The sequence below is a fragment of the Vanessa atalanta genome, chromosome 26 (genome assembly GCF_905147765.1).
Source record: "Vanessa atalanta chromosome 26, ilVanAtal1.2, whole genome shotgun sequence".
Classification (NCBI taxonomy): domain Eukaryota; kingdom Metazoa; phylum Arthropoda; class Insecta; order Lepidoptera; family Nymphalidae; genus Vanessa; species Vanessa atalanta.
Window position 1 is genome coordinate 1,747,419 of NC_061896.1, and position 27,169 is coordinate 1,774,587.

General features: G+C 34.4%; 1 protein-coding gene across 3 annotated transcripts in view; it reads left to right on the forward strand.

Moving 5' to 3' along the window:
- Nucleotides 1-74: 74 nt before the first annotated feature.
- Nucleotides 75-27,169, forward strand: part of LOC125074077 — a 63,982-nt gene continuing 36,887 nt past the window's right edge. For all 3 annotated transcript variants that reach the window (XR_007120088.1, XM_047685319.1, XM_047685318.1), the window contains exons 1-2: nucleotides 75-2,122; nucleotides 12,765-12,835. Coding sequence is in view for 2 of the 3 variants with exons in the window: in XM_047685319.1 (XP_047541275.1) it covers nucleotides 322-2,122; nucleotides 12,765-12,835 (1,872 nt within the window). In the remaining variant the exon portion in view is untranslated. The remainder of the gene's footprint in view (nucleotides 2,123-12,764; nucleotides 12,836-27,169) is intronic.

Below are 27,169 nucleotides of genomic sequence, written 5' to 3' on the forward strand. Positions count from 1 at the left end.
GTTGCCAAGGTAAGATCTAAAAATAAAAATCATACGGTTGGTCCATGAAATCATAACATTCCTTTTTCGTTTCGTCGTGTCTGTTGTCGTTCTGTCGACCATCTATTCGCGAATGCGATCGTGCTAATCGCGAACGAATGTAGATATTTTTTTTTACAAGTGCTCTCGTTCCACTTTTCGTTAATTTTATTAATTTTTCTTAGTTCTGTGTTTTCTGTGCTGTGGTAAATTTAGGTTCTTTTAAAGTGAAACAAAGGCAGTGGTTATTGAAAGCGATGGTTTTGTGAATATGATGTCACGGTTATTAAATCCTTGAAAAATATGAGTGTTAGTGTTGAAGAGGTTTCGAGTCCTTTATCCGAAGGGCAGAATAGCGTTTTGGAAGCGATCAAGTCGGATAGTGAAATAAACAAAAATGACAGTGTTGAGGAAGAACAGAACCAATCGGAACCAACTACACCCAAACCTCATCCCATGGCTTTCACAATTGACTTTGGCGCCTCGAAACAGTTCGATAACCGTAAACTTGAGGAGCTAGCGAAAAAGTCCCAGGCCCGTCACCAGCGGGTACAATCGATGTCTGCAAGTCAGTCGAGGCCCAGTCCTGTCTCCCAGAGACCACCTATGAGCGCAAAACTTCCTCGAAAGGCGCAAGGTTATAATTCTGAGGGATATTTTTCGTCGGATCAAGAAGACAGTGGGCTGTCGGGCTCTTTGAAACTTAGAAGAAGCCCCCTCGCTCAGAGTGATCGCTCGAATATAACTAGTCCGGTAACAAATAGACAAGTGAAATCGCCTGTCAATGACCTTCTCCAATCCAAACGTACGTCCAAAAGTCCTATAGTCGACAGCATAATGTCGAGAAGTGATAATTTTACGTCCCGTCATGCCCTGAACTTACCTCTGAAGAGTTCAAACAGTTCCTATATAAGAGACGTTCATAAATCGCCGAGTTATTGTAATATTAATAATAAACATCCTATGGATATTATCGATCAGAGTCCTGAAGGTGTTATGCTGACAGATATTTCTAGCCCAGAGCTAGATATATTAACTCCTGACAATGGTTTGTCCACTCCAGAACATTCTAAAAGTCCGTTGCGTAAAAGCAGAGCATCATCAGTGACACCGGATTTATTATTTAAAAAGTGTCCACCTAAATCAGAACCCCTGTACATAGACGATGATGATGATGTTGATGAAGAATCTAATCATTCATCGACTGGTACATATACTATTGAAGGTGATAACTATACCGAGGAACAGAAAGCTAGAATGAGCATAGATCGTACTTTCGGTACTAATATATACAATGAAGCTCTAGAAGTTGCTTTAAATAAAACTAAAAATGTTGAGAATGATCCTGAAATAATCTTCGACTTTCCCAATCCTCAAAAAGTTATCACTAAAGAACCACGAAGAGACATCTGCCTTAGGGCACCAGTCTCATCCAATAAAGATAATGAGCTACAAAAAGTTTCGAAAGATAAAAATGTATTAGAAATATCATGTTGCTACGAATCACCTAATGAAAGTGACTTGGCTTTACAAACGACAAAGCAGATAAAATCCACACGGAGCTATTTAGAAAAGATAAAGAATAGAGTCCGGACAATAACAGAAAAAACATTCTCAAAATCACCTCCTAAGCACGATGAAGACGCTGATGAGGGGATGTTTACATCGGTCACAACATCAGGGGTTCTCAGCTCAAAGTATCCGTTGAAAATTGAAATGCCGAGCCGTAGACGGTGCAGCTTGACCAAATCGGATATAGATCAGACGGATTATGTACATAGACTGTCACGAGAATCCTCAGTGCCAGTTTCATTACCGAGTAACAAAGGTGTTCTTGATGATGCTAAATTTGAAAGCACGGCTTTAAGGAATGCCCAAAAAGTCTTAACAGATAGTAATTCAGATATAACGACTGACCAAGTAGTGGGTAAATTATCTTATTTGAGCTTAAATAGGTGTAAAGGTGATAAAACCTGGATTCAGGACTGGGCTGACAGTGTTAAGAAGTATAATAATAATACATTTGGAAAAGAATCTGATTTGAATACCACAATTTCAATTGAAGACCGTCCCCCGATCAGTCCTAGATTGATACCTGGGAAGGGTAAGTAACCTTTATTTTATTAAAACATCCACGTTTTTTATTTTTTTAGATAAAAATCATTTACATTGGACAACAAACAAATTAAAAATAGAACGAAATTATCAGTTCAATAATTGTCATATAGATTTTTTTTATAAATTTTAAATACATATATATAGGTCACCTGATGTAAGTGGTCACCATTGTTATAGGTATTGCCACAGTCAACCAAATGAATGACACTGTTAAGAAATTTTAACCAACCTTGGGAACTAAGATGTCACATTTCTTGTGCCAGTAGTTGCACTGGCTCACTCTTTAAATTTGAACACAATAATGCTAAGTATTGCTGTTTGGTAGTAGACTATGTTATTAGTGTTACTTACCACAAATAGAACAATCCTGATGTTGGGAAGCAATGTCCATTTGTTGAAGAATCAACATCTTCAAGATAATTACTGAAAGATGTAACTACATATATATACATGACATATATGATCCTTAATCTCTCCTTTATTTTTTAACTAAAATAAGTCACATTTGAGAAATATTTTTTATTAAGAAAGATGCTACTGTATTAATACATACCAATATTTTTACAATATTATATTTACATTTTTTTTATTTTATTTTTAATTTTTTGTCCGATTAAACTAGCAACACTGTTACATATATGTGTTAAATATAATTTAATGGAATTTAAGGTATTCGTAGAAAAAATACCAGAAACAGTGATTTAAAATAAAAAATAAAGCTTTCTTTATAATTGATAATAAATCTATACCTATTTGAGATGATATTTTTGTATGAGATAGCCGATGTATTGAGAAAGGTTTTGTAAATTATATAATACCTAAGACGAGCGGGGCTAAACAGAGGGTAATTCTACTAATTTAAAACGTTCACGATATGTTCCCTAACTTCGTAGCAACTACATCACTAAAATAAAACGCACCCATGTCGTAGTAAATAAGGCATATTATTCGATACAAGATTATATAGATGATAAAAATGCGTGGAGTTAATGCTTGTTCACTTTCAAGCAGGATATATATAATTGTATTTAACTAACATGACTGTATTTTTAGTACTGTGCTTCTTGCCGGTTCTTCTCGATAGAATCTATGTACATTCTGAATAGGTGGTAGCTTTACTCAATATAGTTTGTTAAGTGACGATTCAAAAGTGCTTGTAAAAGTAGGCTTGAATAAAGTATAGTTTGATTTGATTTCTGCCGAACTATAACCGTTACGATCGTTGTGTTAGTTTTATAACGGCTAAACTGCGTAACTTTTAACGTATCGTTTTGATTGCGGAATGAAAATTTATTTGTAGAATCGCCCCGTAGTGTTTAACGCGGGTGCAACCGCACGTAGCAGTTGCTTATAGATAAAATGCAGGCCAATCGTAAAATATGAAAAGTATAACACGTTTTATAACGCATGCGACTAACCTGTTACTTTTATATAATTATATAAATTAATTATTAATAATTATTATGTCCTGACCGAGTTTCGGTTTTGTAGGCCAATCTCCAAGACATTCTCTCAACTTGATCTGTGCAGGAGATATTATGGTGTAAGTTGTGTGTGCGTAAATTCTGATGCAATGTCAAAGTCAAAGTCAAAGTCAAAAATCTTTATTCAATATAGAAGTGTTTGCACTTGCTTATTGATTGTCAAAAATCTACCACCGGTTCGGAATTTAGCACCTCGGACCTGAGAAGAACCGGCGAAAGAAACTCAGCGGGATATATTTTTTTTTAACCATTTTCCATGTAGGTACAATGATAAGTATATTTTAGTTGTTTGAAACAGCCTGGAGGCGATCATTTCATTCCCAAGGTGTGCAGTCAACTAAAAAGTCATTAGTGTTGTAATATCCTTTAGCACACAAACGCTCTTTAACGACTCTTTTGAATTTTATAATTGAATAATTTTGAACGTTTTCTGGGATCCTGTTGTAAAAACGTATACATTGCCCCAAAAAAGAGTTACTAACCCTGTGTAATCGGGTACTTGGAGTAACAAGTTTATTCTTGTTCCTAGTGTTAATAGAATGTACGTCACAATTTCTGGGAAAATCATTTATGTTTTTGCGTACATACATAACATTATCAAAAACAAATTGAGAAGCGACAGTCATTATTTTAATTTCTTTAAATTTACCTCTTAACGAATCTTGTGGGACCAGGTTATAAATTGCACGAATAGCCCTCTTCTGCAGTACAAAAATAGTATTAATGTCAGCTGCATTACCCCAGAGTAGGATGCCATACGACATTATACTATGGAAATAACTGAAGTACACAAGGCGTGCCGTATCCACATCAGTCAAAAGTCTAATTTTTTTTACCGCATAGGCTGCAGAGCTAAGTCTATTCGCCAATTTATTTATATGGGGGCCCCATTGGAGCTTAGAGTCTATTGTCATACCAAGGAACTCTGTTGATTCTAAAACATCTAATGCTTCCCCGTTTAAACGTACACTCGTTTTGACACATCTTACATTGGGAGTAGTGAATTTAATACATTTAGTCTTTTTACTATTTAACATTAAATTATTAACACTAAACCAATTTACTATTTCAGAGAGAGTATTGTTCACATCGTCATATATCGAAAGACGTCTTTTTATTTTAAAAATTAAAGAAGTATCATCAGTAAACAATACTATCTCGAGTTTATCACCTAGGAGATGTGGCAGGTCATTTATATAAACAAGGAAGAGAAATGGTCCAAGAATTGATCCTTGAGGGAAGCCCACAGTAACTGAAGACCCGGGAGATCTCTTTCCATTTACATCAACCCTCTGAATGCGATTGCTCAGATACGAAATCAGAAGACTGAGTGCAGTGTCCCTAATTCCATAATGACGTAGCTTCCTGACCAAAGTTTCGTGTTGCACACAATCAAAGGCCTTAGATAAATCACAAAATATCCCTAAGGCATCCTGTGACTCCTCCCAGGCCCTGTAAATATTTTTAACGAGCTCAACACCAGCGTCAGTTGTCGAGCGACCCCTTGTAAATCCAAATTGTTTCTTGTGTAGCAACTTGTTATTGTTAAAATGTACTAGCATTTGATTTAGTAATAACTTTTCAAAGATCTTGCTAAGAGTTGGTAGTACAGAGATGGGCCTATAGTTGTTGGGGTCTGATGTACTACCTGATTTAAATATTGGTATTACTCTACTATGTTTCATGAGGTCAGGAAACACGCCACTAAAGACACATTTATTAAATATAGTGACAAGGTAGGGTGCGATTACATCAATTATTGAATTGACTACCTTGACAGAGATCCCCCACAGATCGGCCGTTTTCTTAATATCTAGTGATCTGAAGGAACTTATTACATCACTTACACTTACTGTATTAAATTTAAAGCTAATATTACATTCTTCCACATGGTTTTTTAATAATGATTCAGCAACGGTAGGAGAGGAATTTAATGAGTTAGTTGTCGAAAATGGAATGTCAGCAAAAAAATTTTCAAAAACAGTTGCAACATCCCGATCTGAGGAAAATAAATTGTTGTCAATAGATAAGCTAAAGTCGGAGATGTTATTTTTGACTCTTCCAGTTTCACAATTAATAATTTTCCATGTCATTTTAATTTTATCAGGTGCCTCAATAATTTTTTTTTTATATGCAATGATTTAGCTGTATGACATACACGTTTGAATAGTTTAGAGTAGGCACTAACATAACTGATAAATGAAAAAGACCGGTTGTATGATCTTTCACTATAAAGTTCATACAACCTCTGCCTACTCTTGTGAATTCCGACAGTCGCCCAATCATTAAATTTAAGAAAATTCCTACAATAGACTGTCTTGGAAGTAAATATGGCATTAAATTCTGTTTTAATTAATTTAAAAAAATTGTTATAAAGCTCATTAGAATTATCATTTAATTGTAAATATGAGAGCTTTGCCATGATATTACTTCTGAACTTCTCAATTCGATACAAATTGATTGGAACAAATGTCTGTTTTAAATCCTTAGCATTATTATTTATTTGCGAATTAAATGAAGCCAACTGTCCACAATGATCAGAACTTAACATATTTATAATACATTTATGATTAGGTACACAGTTGGTAAATATGTTGTCAATACATGTTCCAGTGGATTCAGTGACTCTAGTTGGCTCTAAGAATAAGTTAATGAGGTTATATGAATATAATAATGATCTGAATCTAATACTTATGCTACAGTTTTCTAATAAATTTATGTTGAAGTCACCACAAATAAAAATATATTTACTTGATCCAGATAATTTCAATAATGCACTTTCCAATATTTTCTCAAATGCTTCATATAACCCGCTAGGAGGTCTGTATACGCATACAACAACAATATTTATCCCTCACCGTCATAGTCTCATGGTACGGCAATCTCATGGAGGTCAGGGGGTAAAACCAATGGCTTTACGTGGAACCCGAGGCACGAGTTTGTATCACTGCCAAATTTCTAACTCCTGGCTTCGATACAGAACCGACTAGGTCGTGTCAATAATAGTTATCCATATTGTATCTCGTTTCCTCGCTGGGCTACGAGCAGAGATAATGGAAACGGATGCTGATATATGATAAAAAGCCCTCTGCCTTTTTTTAATGATGTCGGTAGGCGGACGAGCAAATTGGGCCGTTGGGAATGATGGTAAGTGGTCACCGTCGCCCACAGACAACAGCGCTGTAAGAAATATTAACCATTCCTTACATCGCCAATGCGCCAACAACCTTGGGAATTAAGATATTATGTCCCTTGTTCTTGTAGTTATACTGGCTCACTCACTCTTTAAATCGGAACACAACGATACTGAGATCTGCTGTTTGGCGGTAGAATATTTGATGAGTGGTACCTACCTAGACGGGCTTGCACAAAGCCCTACCACCAAGTGAATCTCTCCGATTTGTTTCGACTACGGGCATCGCAGTGCTTGAGTGGGTGGTGGGTTATATGCGTAAGCGATCCCGTCACTATCGCCAAAGAGATGAAGAGAGTACCGCTGGATTTTTAGTTGGTATTCCGGTGTACTAAGGCGCGCTAGGCGTCCTGGCCACCGGCGAGTCTCACATACCAATTGTGAGGAAAACACGTAACGCGTTTTTCCAGCAAGAAAAAAAAAGGCTTCACTAAGATTTCCCTTGCGAAAGAAAGAATATTTCTAAGCAATGTCATAAGATATATTAATAGGTATATATTTATATATAATATCTTTTGTTGCAAGATATCGTGAGCAAAATACATTTATTATAATTATGTAATAAAAGATAAGAACGACGGAAGTCTTAATTATAAAACCGAATAATTAAATGCTTTATTAAAATAAATTATTTATTTGTATAAAAAATAATTTTACATAGTCTCCAAAAGTCGCATGATTTGAACGATGTCACCGTGGCATTGAGTTATTGATACGAATTTTCCAAAAATAAGGAAAATAGTAATTTGTAACGTGACTTGTCATTTAGCATAATATAAAGAGACACTATGTTGCCACAAGGTATTATGTTCGTGTAAAACACACGTCACGTGGAACCTTGTAATTGTAAAGTGACATTGGATTAAAGTGGCATGTTCACGCACCAAAAATATTGTCAAAAGTTTAATATGTCTTGTAAATATTATCACTGCTTGGCTGAGGAATCCTTTCAGTATTGAGGAGGTTTTGGGTATATCCAGCACGCTGCTGTTATGCGGGTAGGATACTCATTTCCATATGACATATTTCAAAATATATAATACCAATGTACTGTTAAGATCAAATACTATATATACAGTTAAATAATATATTACTCTACATACTCTACATCAATAACATACCTTAACATATAGTATGCCTATCATACATACTTGCTTTAACTTCTAAACTAAGATATAGAAAATACTCTAGAAACTTTTTTTTTTAATTGGGAGGTCGGCAGTGAGGTCCTTAATCTCGCAGCATTAAATAAAATCAATTTATTTTATTCAATAAATAAGTATTACACTTACTTATGAATTGTCAAACACCACCACCGGTTCGGAAATGTAAACACCCGAGAAGAACCGACGTTAACCGTAAAAGAGTAGAATTATAAATTATTACGCTAAGATTACAATTTTATTATAGTCAAGAGGTGTAAAGATTACATATATATCACAAATAAAAGCAGAACTGTCAGTATAGGTTATCAGTGGTCAGGCAGGCACCACTGAATTTTCATGTGCTTAATTTGTGTTTATAATTCATCTCGAGCTCGGCGGTGAAGGAAAACATCGTGAGGAAACCTGCATGTGTCTAATTTCAACGAAATTCTGCCACATGTTTATTCCGCCGACCCGCATTGGAGCAGCGTGGTGGAATATTCTCCAAACTTTTTCCTCAAAGGAGAGGAGGTCTTTATCCCAGCAGTGGGTCATTTACGGGCTGCTAATGCTAAAAATAAAACAAAAATATAAACAATCATTTTATATGTTGTACAATAGGCGGACTTATGGCTGATTAGCTATCACTTCCAGACAACTCATGTATGTACCTATATATGAATTTATTATATTCAATTAAACCGAATGTTGTTTTAATCGTGAGTTGCACATACGACATGTTCTCGTAAATTATTACGGTAGCTCATTCGAAATGAATTGATCTTGTTTTATTGGGACAGGAAATTATATTTTTTATATAACATTAGTTTCCGGCCGTGGTTTTGCCCGTTTGTGCTGTTTCACACTATAATTTATTTATGTGCCAAATTAATTGACATCCGTTTAGCCAACAATCCGTCCATTCAAACTTTCGCATTTATATTTTTAATAAAATAAGATATCTGATAAAAAAATGTTATAGGCAAACCTTTAATTTAATTTAAAATGAAAAATGTACCTAATACTGAATATTCTTGAATTATGTTAATCCAAAATGATTAATTTATTATATATTTTTATACATACCTATGAAAAAATAGGGAGTACGTTTCCATGGTTACCATGAAATCAATACTTGTCTGGTTATATACATATTTCTGTAAAGACTCGGATGAGATACTAAACAGATATTCCGGCTTACTCATTATCCAAAATGTTACCGTTCATCTTGGGAATGTCTTCTATAAGACATCGCATTGGCTCAGGGTCTAATGGGTCGAGCCACGAGCAGAGCATTGCAAGGGAGAGGCCGCGGATGCGTTATCCGATCCCGTTGCCTCTTCGATCCATGTCAAAGATCCATTGCAGTGGTTTTAGTGTTCCCACTAATTTCCCATATAACCCAGTTTCTCCCCCTTACGTCAACATAACTTTCCGTAGATATCCACTGTCTGAAAAAAAATTGTAATTGGTGGGGTAGAGATTAGAGAACGTTTCTAATCATAGTACTGTAACTCTATATTTAAAATTTCGAGACTATGTACATTGCAGCGGACCAAACGTTAGCGTGATTTAGAAATTGATTATTTTTTTCAATTGTGCCAATGGAAAGACCTGAGGCGAGAGATTCGTTGGATTATCGCATAACTGATAAGGCTGTAGATCCTTGGGTTCAAACTCCGGAAAGGTCCAATATAACGTAATTGATTTCTGTCGAGACATTATCTGTAGCAGCCTGGACTATTTAAAGTTTGTTTAAAGTTTGGTAACTTTGTCAGTTTGTGTTTACAATGCTATGCCTGAGAAAGTATGTAAAGTTGGTCCTACACCTGATTTCTATCTGGCCGTGTCGGATTTTCCTTCCCATCGGATTTAGTGAGAGAATAGAGAATGTTATTAAGTTTGCACATTGTTGTAGCGTCGTTTTGTTTAATCTTTCCTGAATTATCAGGCCAATCGGCCGATGCGGCAAAACTCGATTTTGGGGACATCTTGTAAGGTTAATCTTGTAAACCTTCCCGATGTAAATAAAATGCAGGAAACAACAGATTTTAAAACAAACGTCAAATTATTTAACAGTTTTGGCATTGTATGACGTCAAGGTCTCACTAATAGGATATAATTATTCGAAACCTAACAAATTTAACAATACTTGAAGGACAATTAGCTGAGGTTTACCAGTATATGGAGTTTTGTCCACGTCTCGTTTTACGTAAACATGTATCGGTCAAAATAGGTATAAGCTTGTTATAAACTTAAAATGGAACATTGAGATTATTTCGCATGAGATTTTGTAGTGCCTGTGTGTGTGTAAAAACACAGGTTATCTCTATTCTCTCAATCTCTTATATATATTGTAGTTTGATGACTCGACTATGGGACGGTTGAAGAGAGGTTTAAGGCAAATTAATTCTATTAATGTTTTTACTTCGGACTGGTGTTGAGAATGCTTTGCCAGAAAAATCCAATTACTTTTATATATAGTCTGACTCCTGGATCGACCTTCTGGGGTCAAGTTAGTCAAGGATCTGCAGCCGTAGAAAGAAGACTAGCCATTAGAGTTCTTAAATAGACTATAAAACGGTACCTGGATATTTCCGTTATTTGTCAGACACATTTAGAAAAACTGCTTTATTCGGTCCAAAGTAAAAGTTTTTCCCACAATAAAGTCAATTTATCCACGAGCTTATTATTATTCGAATTTTCAGTTAACATAGCAATATTAATGCATAACGACATTTCTCATAAATAAAATGTAACCATATAGATTCGTAACTTTGGGTATACAAATGGTCGACGCAAGTCATATAACTATGGCTCCAAGTTTGTCGAACCATTGCCAATGTTAAGAAGGTTGCGCCAACTTTATGGCGTGAGTTCATTGGTTCTGCCCCAATCTGCTGTGGCGTTTAAAAAAAGCGATTGGTTAATCGATTTTCAAAGTGGCACAGATCGATTGTGGTTAGTCATAAATTGTTGAGTCGAATTTACGTAAATCTTCTCGTCTAACTGTGAGAACTTTCTCATATGGATCTTTATAAATATTACACGGAAAAGGGCACAGCGTACACTTCTGTGTCTTAGAGTTCCTAGTCTTGTGCGAAAACTGTTTGTATAAAATGGTCACTGTTACTAAACGACTGTTGTTTGTTGAAACCACCATGGTTAATTTGCATTGTATAATTTTTAATTCAGAATCAAAGTATCGGGGTCATTTGTTTTTAATTATAATGTAGACAATTAACTTTCGTGTCGTTTCGACATACTGGGATTCAATATTATAGCCCTCGAATGTATCCGAGGTTAAGTCAAAACCAAATGAAAATGTATAGTAGGTCCAGACATTATGTTGGTAAAATGGCGTATTATAAATGTAAATGAACTGAGTAACATTTTGGATATTGTCTAGACCCACCCTCTTGGAAAAGCTTAACTTATAACAGTCTGGACTATGGCTTATCTTCACGGCGTGTTTTATTGCTAATTATATAAAGAACAAGATTTTATTTTCAATAACTTGGGTGTAAAAGAAAGATTAAACTTTATATATATTTTATCCTTACGAAGTCGGGACGGGTCGCTAGTTTAGTAGTAATAAATACTAGTAGTAACAGTACACGGAATATTATTTGTTTAATTTTATACCGATTTACAACAGAATCTCATTTACATTAATTTTATGACTTTAAATAAATTGCTGATAACGTTTTAAGAAATTCGGATAACGTTCTGAAATCGTTACGTTTATTTATATATCTGTTTAATAAATATATTAATATAAGTTTATTGATCAGTACTTCTAATAGTTATAGTAACACCCGGGTGCAAGTGCAATGTCTTGGCGATTTCAGTGGTCCAAGACTTTACCATCATCGGTGAGCCCCCACAATATGTGGCGTCCGATTATATTGTTCCCCTGTTGAGGGGTCTGAGTATATTAGTGGAATTGCCTTAATACCACATACGCTAAAAGGTTAAGTTAAATAAAAACTTATCAAAAGAAAATAACTCAAACAGAAAAATCTAAACGGCGAAATAAACTCGGCGGGTTATTTCCGCTACGCCGCTGAATATGGTTTTATGCAAATATTCGCTCAAAGTTCAAAGTTATGTCTGAATGCAACGGAGTGTATACAATATTATTGGCATTTGAATTTAGATATTTGATTATGAACGTTAACTCGCCGACCAACTTATATAATTATATAATACTAGTTGTCGATCGCGAATTCGCTCTCGTTTAGGTTTTCACCACGCTGGTCCAATCCGTTGAATTTAGACACATGCAGATTTCCTCACGATGTTTTCCTTCACCGCCGAGCACGATACGAATCATAGACACAAATTAAGCACATGAAATTTCAGTGGTGCCTGCCTGGGCTTGAACCCGAAATCATCGGTTAAGATTCACGCGTTCTAACCTCTGGGCCATCTCGGCCCAGAAAATTAAAGTAATTTTTTATCGACAACTTTCAATTCTAACTGAACTAATGTATATTTTTTTAAATTATAAATTTCATTTAAATAAGATTTTATCATTTTGGCACCCGATGGGGATGACTTGCAGTTTACAATTAAATTAAATCAAAACAAAAACCTCTCATAGGTTTCTTTGAATGAACACGTGAAACACGATACATAAAATTTTGTATAAACACTTGTTGCTGAATAAATCATTTTTTTCAACATATTCGTCACATATAAAAGGCATTGGTTAAAAATAAAAGAAGACGCTTATTTACTTAGTTATTTTTATATATTTATGTGGTTTTTATTGATAAAATTTATATGTATTAATCTTTTCAGCCCGTAGTCCGCACGGCACGCCTACCAAGATACCGAGCCCCGTCGGTACACTGCTACACCGCAGGACACCGGTAAGTGTATTTATTATACTATATAATTAACAACCCATCTTGGATTCACACGGGTAGAATAAGTTTTTACACAAAACGTAGATTGGAGGAACTAAAAATAGACTGAAGGATAAATAAGAAAAAGTTTTGTTTTTTTTTGGGTCTGAATTTTCGTATAACTCGCCTAAGTTTCATCACAACCGGATCCAATAGTTGAAGAACGCATAGGGACAACATAAAACATTTAATTTCATTTAGATAGATTTATACTCACTAGAGAGACCCAACCTTAAATATGCTATGTATTAGTAAAGAATTAATAAAAATAAAAAAAAGATATAGTCTATTCCAATTACAAGATGACAAAAGCAAAATAAACAACATTTGACATCAAATTGCCGCGATATCATTGGTCGAGAGCTTGAATAATTAATCTATGACATTCTCTATGGAATTACGTTTTGAATGTCGAAGAAGCTGTAATCGGAAATTTGGATATCAAGAATAGAGTTGAATTCAAAATAAAGGCATATTAATCAAGAACTGTTTGGAGTGCACAGTATAGCTGAGCTATTAGTAAATCAGGTGGCATACGTAAATCTAAGGTTTGTTTGTCTTCATGTTCGTTCGTTATGAAACTTACTACTACTATTAGATAACATGCAACAATTTAGCTATACTATGTATTTAATAATATGTAAGTAATTAGTTGTTTAAACAGAATATTAGATGCATGTTATCGTTTATGTACTTAGTGTCTCAGTATTCAAAGGCAAATATTGATGTTAATATATGTACGATATATGTTATTACCTTGTTTTAATATCAATGCTAACTTTGAAATGTAATTTTCTTTTTTTTTTATTTGTAAGTGTTCATTATGGTGCTGCCACACTTATAATTTTTTTTTAAATATTATTTAATGTAAATTTAGTGGTTGGTTTAGTGGCTACATATGGTCGCTAGATAGAGGTTCTGGGTACAAACCCAAGGTCGGGCCGATGAAAAGTTATTTAGATTTTCTATCGAAATATCATCAGTAAGAGACCGGAGTGTGGAGGTTGGAAGTGTGAACGCGCCTGTGCCTCTGACTAGTTCGTAATGCCGTTTCCTGCGTGCCCAGTGCTTTCCATTCGTGTCGGATTGCACCTGTGTTTGTGTACACACTTGAGCACTATAATATAATATAGCTATAAGTGTATTGTTTTGTAAACTTTTATGCGTAAATAAATAATTAAATAGGTCCTAAGTATTTAGCTAGTCTTCCTTGAGATAGTCGACGTAGCCTAAATCGGTTAGGACGTCAATCTATACTAACCATACTAATGTTATAAATGTGAAAGAACTCTGTCTATATTTTGCTATTTCATGGCCACATCATTGAACCGAATATGATGACCAACGTGAACGAAACTGCGTTAGACAACTAGTATTTTATAAATGCATTCGTCTATACGGTCATATCGATTCTACCCGTTCCCAACGACTAGTTCCAAGTTAAACTTTTTATCATAAATCTCATAGTTTATATCTCTGATTTGTTATATATGTATCCCAGGCGAATTCTTTGTTCAATTTAATAACGATCGGATTCAGTGGTTTAGTCCTGAGGTAACAGACAAGACATATACTTCGCTTTTAACTAAGGAGATCTGAAGGAGATCTGAAGGAGATCTGAAGGAGATCTGAAGGAGAGGAGAAGGACTTCGTTCCAAAAACATGAAAAAAATCGAAAAGATGAGCTGGTAACACGTTTTCCGTGATTGTGATTGTGATTGTTCTTATTAAAGATTTTTTTCGTTTTCGTTCGTTGTTATTATCCGGTTCATCAATTATAATATTATTTAACCGAACAAACCTGAACTCCAAGAAAGGACACAAGGTATTATTTATACCAAACATCCGACGACTAACCCTTCTTATATATGTCTGATATAATAAATGCTTCGGTTTAAATAATTTAAAAGCCACATCTACCGTCGTTCGTCTATATATTTCTACATATATATGTCTCAAGGACATTTGATTGTTACTTAAGTAATAAGTGAGTTTCAATTCATCTCAGTTCACAGTCTACCAATTTGACATACTACATGTTTAATTTCCAATGTGTTTTCTATGTACAATGTATTATTCGTGATGGTATTTATTTATAGTCACGAGTAAACCACGTAATTGGTGTCGATTCTGGTGTTAACATTCTCTAAATGTAATTATTTCAACGGGACTGTGATATATTGCCATCTCTTTCATGCGAATGACAGCCGTTTTTGATAGAATGAAATGATAGGCAAGTATCTTCTGGTCCTGTGAAAGAGAAGCGTGGAGGTTTTGTAACGAGTTGTTCTATTTTTGATTGGTGGACTTCTTCTTCCTGATGTCATGTGGCCACCACGGTCCAAAGACTTGTGCGTTGTAAGACATTTTAACCAATCCTTACATTGCTAATGTTCCACCAACCTTGGGAACTGAGATGCTATGTCTCTTGCGCCGACTATACGGCCATTGTACCTACTCTCACTGTACACCCTTCACAACAATATTATGTATTGCTATTTGGCGGTAGAATATTTAATGAGAGCGTGGTACCTACCCAGGCTGGCTTGTACGAAGCCCTACCATCAAGTGTTCCACCTCAAACGGGTGGTGTTAGGTATAAAAAGTAGACTATGAAAGCAAGCCTGTGTCTGTATCCACACAAGCTTGCTTCGTACCAAATTGTATCAAATCTGTTTCAATGGTTTGGCTGTGAATTAGTGCACAAGTGTGTGCGAAACACAGGTGCACTCACTCAGCCTGACCTGGGGTTTGAACCGAGGACCTCGGGTTCTGCGGTCTCATAGCTCAATGAGGCGTAATCGTACGACGTCTGTACAGGGCGTTACCGTCGGTTGAAATATGTCATTCACCAAGCCAAGGTTGTTAAACTAAATGTATATTTTAATTAGTAGAGCATATGGGTACGGCTCTTTCACACGATATAATATATTACCTAATGAGTAGCGAGAATTACTTCAATATTTATATAACATGTGTGTTGAATGTCTAGCGAATCGACTTACTTTCCAACGCCAATTGTCGCGAGTGCATTTCCCTCTAGAAGGCTATTCATTTAATACTCGACAAAGTTAATACATCTCGTAAAATGGCGTTTCATTGTTGAATATATTTTCCTATTGTGTTTATAATTTCGTACTTAATTTAAATTTAAGAAAGTTACATATCCCTTAGACTAAATGATTGTATTGGGTCTTTATAAAATGTGTCATCTGTTTTGAGAGCATTGTTGTCTGCAATACAGATACTTTTACATCTGGGAGAGTTGGTTTGAGTGTATCTCTAATTTCGTGAATATTTTTATTATTCAAAACGTATATTACAATACTAATTATGAATGTTTATCTTTGAAAGTATTGAGTGGATAACTCTCGAGTCAAAGTTCCACGAGGCCCGCACCCATAGCTCATAGGATTTTATAGATATGTAATTTTTAATCTGGATATATGAATATGTGAATAATATTTTTAGATTTTCAGATACGGTCACGGATACGAAATTATATGGATTTATCAGATTGCTTCGCTTACGGTTACGGATTTCCGTAACGTTCCTGGTTGATACCATACAAAAGTTGGTAATTCTTCTATTATCTCCCTCTATTCTATTAATACGACAGTATCCAATATAATATTTCATTCGTGTTTAGAAAGACACATTTTACAGTAAGTTCCTCAATTGTAATTCTCAACATTAAGTCCTGAATACACATATTAATTAGTTTGCACAATGGCATACTAGCTTGCACGTGTAAACGGCATGGTCGTAAATGGCAAGTTGATTGCACAAGATTTGATTTCGTTGTGCCAAAAGGTACGTGCGTAAACATTATCATTAATGAATCGAAGAAGAGGTTAGGATAAACAAACCTTTGATTAACATTGCATGGTTTTTGCTAATAGCTATGCTATATTGTGCACTACAAACACTTCTTGACTTAATATATCTTTACTTGTAATACAACACTATTACACTTAACTTCTCATATCAAATTGAATTTTATTTCCGAAGTTCCGATAACAATTCCGCCAACATTCGAAATATCAAGTTTTCGCGAATCCATAATGAATTTCATAGATTATTCAAGGTCTCGGCCAATGATATCGTGTCAATTAAATGTCAAGGCTGTTTGTTTGTATATACTCCTGTGGTTGCAATAGGCCGTATATTAGGTATATTTGTTCAAGTTTACGTATGTTATATGTATTTAACTGGGACATTGTTTATTGTATTCGCTGGTTTGGGTTGGGTTTTATATATGTTAAGTTATATATATAATGTGACATATATATGTAAAATATGACCAATATTATAAGTACTATATAATAATATACTCAAATCATTCACATGTAGTATTAATATGACCTCATACTGTACTTTGTTTGTACTGACACCTGTATCATCATCGTAGTCTTTAGACTCATCCTAGGGGTTATAAGGCGTTAAAAACACTGGAAACAAGTAAGCCTCACAGTAGTCACATATAATGCGCAACATCCAACACCTCAACTTAGTAAAACATTTTATCCTCACTGAAAATGCGTCGGCAACATCTGAAGGCCAAATCTAGAACCGCGCGCTCATTGGTCAAATCAAATAGCGCGCGCTTGTGTTTCACACTTCCGTCCCTTTTCATGAAATCAATCGCACGGATTGTTGTAGAGCGAGAGGGAAGATGTTACAAATTCATGAAGTAAATAAAAAGTCAAGTAACTATGTAAATTCTGTTACTTATAAGATATTGGTTCCACTGGGTCGGTGTACACGTTAGTCAGAATTTCCGACACTAGCAAAATTCCTCAAGATATTTTGCTATATCCATGTCGGCTTTGGTAATCGTTAATTACAAATTTATAATCATTTGTTTTTCTATAGGAATTGCAAGATCGAGAAATGCGAATGTTTACAATATTTATACCTATACACGGCGATTAGATATACTTGTATTTTTTAAATATTATTTTAAATAAAGATACGTTATTAAAAAGTTTGTATTTATTTTTAGTTTGATGTAAAAATGTATGATAGGGCAACACTTGGACCGACGGTAAGTAACTGTTCCGTAAGAATTAACTCGAAAAACATTGCAATTGTAATTGTGAAATGTGGGCAAGTTATATAGATAGATTATTATTATTATAAACGCGAGAGTAACTTTGATTGTTTGACGGTCGGTTGCTATTTCGCGGCCAAACCAATAAAAACCAGTCTGTCTTCCTATAGTGAATGAAAGAAGCCTTAAATTTAACGTACATCCTGTTATAATATTAATTACAAGTCAATTTTATGCTTCACTGATTAATGATGGCGGTATACAATTTTACGTTTGCCACATGTCAATTTTAATTTAAAAAAAAGTTTGGTGTTATCAAGATGGTGAAATAAATATGTGGTTGTTCTAACTAGGACACTTAGGAAGTATGGTGTTAAAAATGTTCGAGAGTAGATTTTATTTATACTAAAACATATGACTTCTAATGCAGACAGCTATTAAAATTGTATGAATACCTTATTACAATAAAAAAAAAAGCCTACAACTTAAATTATGATGTTGCCTGGTAATAAAATCATGCTGGCGCGTTAAATAAAATATAAAAAAGAAATTAAGATAAGGTACACCAAAGGCACGGACAACATGTATGTGGAGATAAAAAAATATAACAATAAAAAAGTACTAATACATTTTGTTACGATATATGTATTTTTTTTATTTCTATAGTAAAGCAAATATTGACAATGTAAGTACTTGATTTTATCTTCTCCAGTTCTAAAAGTGTGTACAAAGAACAAATTAACACATTCTTTATACGAACTTATTTAAAATTCAGTAGCAAGATTTGACACACGCATACTAAAACGCGAAACTAAATAAGTAAATATTGGACCAATTGAAATAAATTCCAAATTTGAATTTGAAAATGTTCGTTTTAAAATTATAATTCAACTATATTCCCGGCGGTTTTATCGGCGCTATGTATGATACTGCTCTGCCTCTGTGAGGCGTAGTGTGATACTATATTGTCTGTATAGATGTTTTCCATAACACGAACATTATTTAGAGCAGTTAACACTCATCAAATATTCCACTGTCAAACGGCAAACTTAGTTATGTTCCGTTTTAAAGGGGAGTGTTAATTCAGGCACTAGGAACATGACATCTTAGTTTCCATATTTAGTGGCGCAATGGAGAGTGCTTGAAGGCTCTTTTCGAACTGGTTGAGCCATCTCCATTACTTTATCGGACTACTAGGCGCAGGCAAAAGTTTCATCCATACGTTGTTGACATACCCAAAATTCGAACTAAACGGTTTGACAGCTCGTTTTTGGTGAGAGTCGCCAAAATTTGGAACGACCTGCCTGGGTCTATGTTTCCTGATGAGTTGAACTCTGTAGCCTTTAAGAGTAGAGTGAACAGGTTTCTTTTGGATGGGCGTGTACCACCTTCGTCTTCATCTACACTTTCCATCAGGTGAGATGGAAGACAAACGCCTATTCCATTAATAGGATAAAAAAAATGGTGCTATGAGGTATAATATATATTTAGTAAAACACCAATGTCTATGGGCATTGGTGATCACTTACCATCAGGTAAAGAAAACAAATAGAAGAAAAGGCAAGGCGCGTTCAAACAAATATTTTAAATCAGCCGAGCCGCTCCAGCTACCAGATGTCTGAGAACAAAGGTTCATTTAAAATACAACTAACGTATATATCGTTTTGTTTATCCTGAATACCTCTGAAATGATTCATAGACCACGCTCAATCTAACCATCTTTGGTTGTTGCTATCTATGGTAATGCTGCGTGGAGTTATTTTGCATCTGTGCTATGCATTTGTTATCTGTAGTTTCGAGTTAAGACAGGAACATGCTCGTGCAGTTTCTTATATAAAATTTCGTATATAGTCAAAAAATCTCGGTATAAGTTTTGGTATTCGTTCCAGTTAGGTGTTACAATAAAAACGTCACTGCATCTATTATTATAAATAGATATCAATTCTTTTAAATATTATACTAATTTATACTAATATTATAAACGCAAAAGTATGTCTTGTTCGTCTGTCTGTCTATTACCCTTTCAAGTCTAAAGCGAATTTGATGAAATTCGATATGTAGCATGATTGAACCCTTAGGCAGGACATAGCTTTTTAAACCTTAAACCTACGACCGCACATTAAGACGCGATATCCGATAAAGCCGCAGGCAAAAAATAGTTGGAAATGATTATGAAATTTTTTGTTATTTTGAATAAAATTTATACACAAAAAAACAGTCTATTTTGAAAGTTACACAAAAGATACACACATAAATATGTAAACATTTAACTGTCCTTGTTTGAAGTCGGTTCTTAAACGAAGATAATATTTTTTAATGTCTAATTTTATAAATGGAGTTATGATTTAAACGCGATCGTAAATCTATTTGTAGATATTTTAAACGAATAAAAGTTAACAATCCTTTTCGACGAGTTTTATTACGAGTTTATGTCTTCTTGTATGCATATGGCTTTTATGTTATTTAAATGTATATTAAAATATCGTTAAATTTATAAATATTTAAGTTTATTTTAATATCTTTTGATGGTAGGAATAATATCTTCTCATAATATTACCTTACTTAGATTCATTTATCTAAGTAAGGTATTATGTTTTTTTTGCATTTTTTACATTACATTAGCAGCCTGTAAATTTCCCACTGCTGGGCTAAAGGCCTCCTCTCCCTTTAGGAGAAGGTTTGGAGCATATTCCACCACGCTGCGGGTTGGTGGAATACACATGTGGCAGAATTTCGTTGAAATTAGACACATGCAGATTTCCTCACGATGTTTTCCTTCACCGCCGAGCACGAGATGAATTATAAACACAAATTAAGCACATGAAAATTCAGTGGTGCCTGCCTTGGTTTGAACCCGAAATCATCGGTTATGATGAACGCGTTCTAACCACTGGGTCATCTCGGCTCTTATTATGTTTTTACTGTATAATAATTTTCGCTACAAACTTTCCCGCCTTTGAGGAGGCTACAAGTTTTAGGTTAGGTTAGAATGTTTTTCTGTACTCCTGATAACGTGTATGCAAAATGTCATGACGATAGCTTGTGTAGTTAATTGGCCCGCGGCTTTAATCGAGTTTTGGGGTTGGCCGTTTCAGGTTTAGGTATAAAAAGTAGCCTATTTCCTTCCTTGGAGTTCGAACTTACTTCATACCAAAATTCATCAAATTAGGTTTGAACAGTCAGACAGAATTGCTTTCGCGTTTACAATATTATTATAGATGTTCCGTTCACCGACTTCCTGGTAAACTACTCAAGATACACGAGGGTGTGATGACAAAGGCTCACTCTTCAGTTCACTCTTACGCTTTTAACCAAGACCAAGCTTTACCAACTTTCCAAGGCTTTGGAGCATACACTGCCAACTTCCAAGTTCCGACTGCTACTGGAAATATCTTGATAGAGAATCTGGTTCAGGGCTTCTGTCATGGAAGAGGCAGTCAGACTTACTTTTGCATTTATAATATTCGTATAGATAAGTATAATTATCACGAGTCCCATCTAGAGATAATTATGTCTTCGTTTAATTATGCAAGCGTGTATTCAGACTGGAACGTAACAATTTCACTTTTGCCATGATTTTTGTTATTAAAGCAAATGTTAACTAGTCGAACCTGCGGCTTTACCCGTACGAAATTTGTAAAACTTTGCCTATAGCACACAAATCGCCAACCACCATCTTACTCCCTCGAGGGGTGGTTTTAAATAAGCCCATGTTCTTCTCCGGGACTCAAACTATCCGCATACTAAATTTCATCTAAATCGGTTTAAGTGCGAAGCGACACATAGAGAAGAGTAACAGACGGAGCTATTTTCGCATTTTTATTAATATAAAATGTTTTGATATTACCTAATTGTTAATTTCTCGTTCTGTTTCCTTTTGATTAAGATTATTTTTAAAGATCACCATATCACATGATTATGAAAAAAGTTTGTATATAAAGCAAAGCAATTAATGTATTGCTTAACTAAAATATATATAATGTAACAATATTGTCATCCTGACCGATTTCGGCCACGGCTGCTCAAGAGGACTACTATGCAGGAACTGTTATTCGCATTCTTAATATCTGATGTCAAAGACAAAGTCAAAAATCTTTATTCAATATAGAAGTGTTTACACTTGCTTATTGATTGTCAAAAATCTACCACCGGTTCGGAATTTAGCACCTCGGACCTGAGAAGAACCGGCGAAAGAAACTCAGCGGGATATATTTTTTTTTTTTTTTTTTAACCATTTTCCATGTACAATGTGACTTCAAATCCGATACGACCGGAAAGAGTTTGAGCGCAGGACCAGACCTGCTTACGTTAATTTTTACTTTACTTTTATTCAAATGATTTCAATGTTTATCTTGTCATTATTTTTCATACTAGCTAATACCGTTGACAGTTCTAGGCCAGAGATCTTCGCGCGCGTGCCAGTAAAAACTGTACAAAGTGACAATTAATTCAGATAAACGATGCATGACATAGAATACGAACTACAACAGGGTCTAGTTGTTTATGTATAAGACTATCAAAGTTCGGCAGATGTAGTCCATGCTTATAATAATAAAAAAAAAAGATATGTGACGTCATACACCTGGTTGGAACAGAGTTGCTTTCGCTATTATAAATTAAATAACAGATCTATTGAAATAAATAATAACGTTTGAAAATAATTATGTGACAATAATTAATTGCAAATCCATTGGGAATTAGAGTAATAACAAAACATAATTCTGAATAATGTTATATTAAACCGTATTTAAAAGGAAAAGAAAAAGAGGGAAAGGTCGCCTAGATTGAAGCTGATGATTACGTGATGATTTCTGCCAGTTCACACTACAGTGTAAGCCGCGTAAATTAATTTAGTTCAAAAAAAAAAAAAACATTTTGCGCTCCTAATTTGCACGTAAACGGTGACGTATACATTTCCTGGAGAAATAAACTTTTTGTTAATATATCAAATATTGTATTGTCATTTTAAATATTATTTATTGATATTGTAAGTCAATACATATTAGCAAAGCGTCGTTCGGTACAATAAGCAGTGCCGGATTCAACATGAGTGCCGTCTCTAGTAAAAATGCCGCCGTATTATCGAAATTTTGCGTAGTAGTTAAATAAATAAAATGACTCATTTGTGGTGGAAAATTTACTATATAGTTTATTAAGTAAATAATTTTTGATAAGGCGAAGATTATTTTGTCTCACATTAATTTTGCAGCTCCTGTTAATTTACCGCCCTGGGTACCAGCCTCGAGTGGCCGTAGTGTGTGCAGCGATAAGTATATGAATTTGCATATGCCGAACATTTTTTTTATTGATAACTATCGAACAAAGCTTCGTCCGTAGTAACCAAATAAAATAGAAAATTTGTTTGTCAACACAGGAGTAAAACACTGAACTGTCTGGACTTTTTCTATATATGATTAGATAATAGGTTTTGTTCTTTGATTATTTACATCACTATGTACACGCACACAAGTAAAGTAGTATAGTATGGCGAGTGTAAAGCGTAATTGTCACGCACACCAAGATAATAAATTTGTTCATTTGTTTTAGTTATTTTGTAGCGCAAGATTCTATCTAGATACGTATATAAATAATCTAAGGTTATTTCTAATAGCAACAGTCTGTATACAATCGAAATGAAGCAACATATTGCAAAACATCCATCTCGTGTTTAAAGGTGAGTCTACATAAACACTATAGTCACGAGGAACGCGTGCGATTCGTAGCTTCTGAGAATTGCAATAGAAATTTACGCTGTATTTTAGGTAATGGCATTATGTTGAGGCTTCTGCGAATATTTCGACGTGATTTTGACATTTGTTACAGATACGCGTTTAGTCATTTACTTTGTGTATAATGTATAAGTCGGTAAATGTCCAATTGCTGGGACAAAATCTCTTCGCCTTCTGAAGAGTCGGTAGATTGGAATAGATAGACTGGTAAATAGACTACCTGATGGTAAGTTGTCATCAACGCCAATAGACATCCTCAATGCGCTACCAACCTTGGGCACAAAGATATCCCTGCTGCCTGCAGACGCTGGCTCACTCACCCTCCAAATGAATACTAAGTATTGCTGTTTGGCGGTAGATAGAATAAGTTAAGGGTACTTACCCAAACAAAGTAAGAAATATAGGAGCGTTTTTTTATGGTTATGTAATTTTCACGTTATATACGAATCTGGTTTATGTCAGATGTGGAATTAAATAATATTTAAATATAATTGAATAATGTTGCTCCGTTTATTAAGTAACTAAAAAGTTTTAATAATATAATATATTTTTTTTATTGTGTGGTTGTAATCAGCATTATTCTTAATAATATATATTTTTTGCTTATTAATGAAAAATAAATAAATATTGATAAAAATTAATCTTGATTTATTTTATAAAAATATTTTTTTTTCTTTTTATGTCTTAAGTAGGACTGCGTACAGTCCGACAGTACAGTGTTATGGTAATATGCGAACCCGTGTCGCCACCGAAGAGTCGGATAGGGTACCGCTGGTATTTTAGTGGGTATTTAGGTGGTGGAGTCCCACATTCCCCTCACTTCAAGTGGGGTAAAAGCGTAACGCGTTTTTCGTGAGAACAAAAAAAAAAAGAAGGACTGCATACAATTAACATTAACTCGAATAAAAATTGAAAAAAAAAAATCTAAGTGTTTAATAAATTTTTTAGGTAGGGCCGTTAACAATCAGACCTTTGTTCAGAAACATAATGCTCAACTTAATATCTGTCTGAAGTCGCCTTCGTACTGCGACGTATCGTATGTTAAACGTCTTTCTAAATGTTTTATGGTCAGTTTTGACGACCGTTTGTTGCTTTGTCATTGTAATGGTATGTGACCTTAACGATTTCACTTGACAAGCGTTGCTTTAATATCTGAATGGGCTATGTTATATAATATATGTATAGTTATAGTCGGTACCGTTACAATTTGCATTCCGAATTTGAAGTAAAAGTGACAGTTATACATAGATGGTTTCACTGTTGGGTAAAATTATCAAAATTAAGTAGAAGATTCGGAGCTTATTCCACAATTCGCGGTGTAGTGGTTACAATTTAAGCCCATAAAAATTCAGTCGCCTGCATTTGTGCCCAATTCTTGTGGATATTTAAAATCACGCTACAGCCTATGGGGACAGGTACGTTTACCGCTTGTGAAACCACGCGAAGCAACTGGTGATGTTATAGTACTTGAATAGAGTATATTTTAGACGGCTTACACAATGCCAACCAACAAGTGTTCCGTTTCAATTTATCAACGTTTCTCTTGCCTGAAATTACACTGGCTCACTCGCCTGTCTCAGGGATGAGCCTTTGAATAATTAAACCATTGTTTAAAAAAAAAAACACTTTTTTTTCTACATATGCAATCTATTTTTACATTGTTACGAATGACAATGCAATCAGGAAAACGTTTTCAGTAAAAATGTACAATTATAAACCTTATGACTTTGTAATAAGGTCGGTGAGTATAATATATTCGCTAATTTTAGATATCTCTGACTGTTGAATCTAGTATTCTGTTCTAAGTCCGTTTGTAACGTTCGACCGGTTACTGTTTTGGTTATAAAGACCGTTTATATCACACGATCGTTAAATGTATTTTTTGTAGTATATTATGTAATATAAATAATTACTGTTCTATTACATATTTTTATTGATTTAAAATTGTCTGAGATATTTATTTATAGACGAATTCGTTTCTGTTATATTTTATCTGTGATGAAGAAGGATGAAAAAATCTGTTATGTATAAAGCTAGTACATATTGGACGCTTGACTATATAAAAAGTATTATAAAAAGTAAATGGAATTTGGCGGCGACGTGATCATAGGAAACGTAGTTTTTTTGAAATGTTCTACGTGAAATCGGATTAAGCAATAATAATAGTAATAAATAAATCATTTAAAATTGTAATAAATATTATATTCAGAATAAGTTTCGGAGTTATTTAAGGTAAATTAGGTAATAAAATGTAGCTGTTAATGTAATGGGGATTTTAAGTTATATTAATGGTTAAAATTTAATTGGGACCTCCTTTGAGGTATAACCTAGTAAAACAGAAAAATCGTTTACAATAGTCAAAGTTAATAAGTACACACGAAAAAAAGTAGCCAAATTAAAAAGAGCTATTTATGAAAACGGCTACAATGAATGTAAAAGTCAGGATTCTGATATGAAATATTGCTATATACGATTGTTGTGTCAAATAAACACAGTGTAATGTGTAATTATTGCTAATCACAGAATACGTAATAGAGAATGAAGATATTAAAAACGGACTAAATGTCGCACAAGCCCAAATATGTCGATTCTCGATAGATAATCTAATCTAAGTGAACGATAACTAATTATAATCCTCATATCACAAATGCGATAGTAAGTTTGTTTATTATGCTCTCACGTCTTAAATATTCAATACGACATCCCGATTCAATGTCCTCTTCTATACGGGGGGGGGGGCATTGTTTGTCGGACGCGTTGTGTGAATCCGTGGCTGGAACTAGTGATCAATAAAAAACGAGAGGTATCTTTGGACACCCATTTGGAACGAAGTTGCTTTTGCTATTGATGTATTAAATAACAGACATAATAAAATAAATTAACAACGTTCAAGAATAATTAAATGATAATGACAAAAACAGAAAGAGAAGGAATTTTGGCCTGGTGGTGGAGGGGGGGGGGGCAGAGATCGTATTGTGGCGTTTTCTGCCAGCTTACTCTACAATAAGTCTCATAAAACAAAACTTACACTTAACACATAAAAAGTTTTTTAGTAATTTAATTCAAAGTATAAGAATTATATGTTGTTTCGTTTCGTCAGTCGCAATAAAGGGGTGAATTGTAATTGCGAATCAAAGGTTTCGACCTTGACACTTCCGTGTGCGAAACAATGGCGTTATCTTATCAATGAGTGTTATCGCATCGATTATAATATATTTATATCACAAAATGCACCATTACTAATCAACTTTATCTGCATCCAAATCTATCTTTGTTTAATTAAAAAAATGTGAATTTGTTAATACTTGGTTTTGCCTAAGGGCATTGTCATCGTGTATGGTCCCCGGTTATCAGCTTATTATATATTTGCAAAAGATAACATATATCATTTTATAATATACATTTTTGCTATTATGATGTGACAATATTCGTCCACTTTCAAGTTACTTTAAAAATTTAAGCAGGTTACATAAGTTTCATTAAAAAAACGATGTCACTATGTCACTTAAAAGAAAT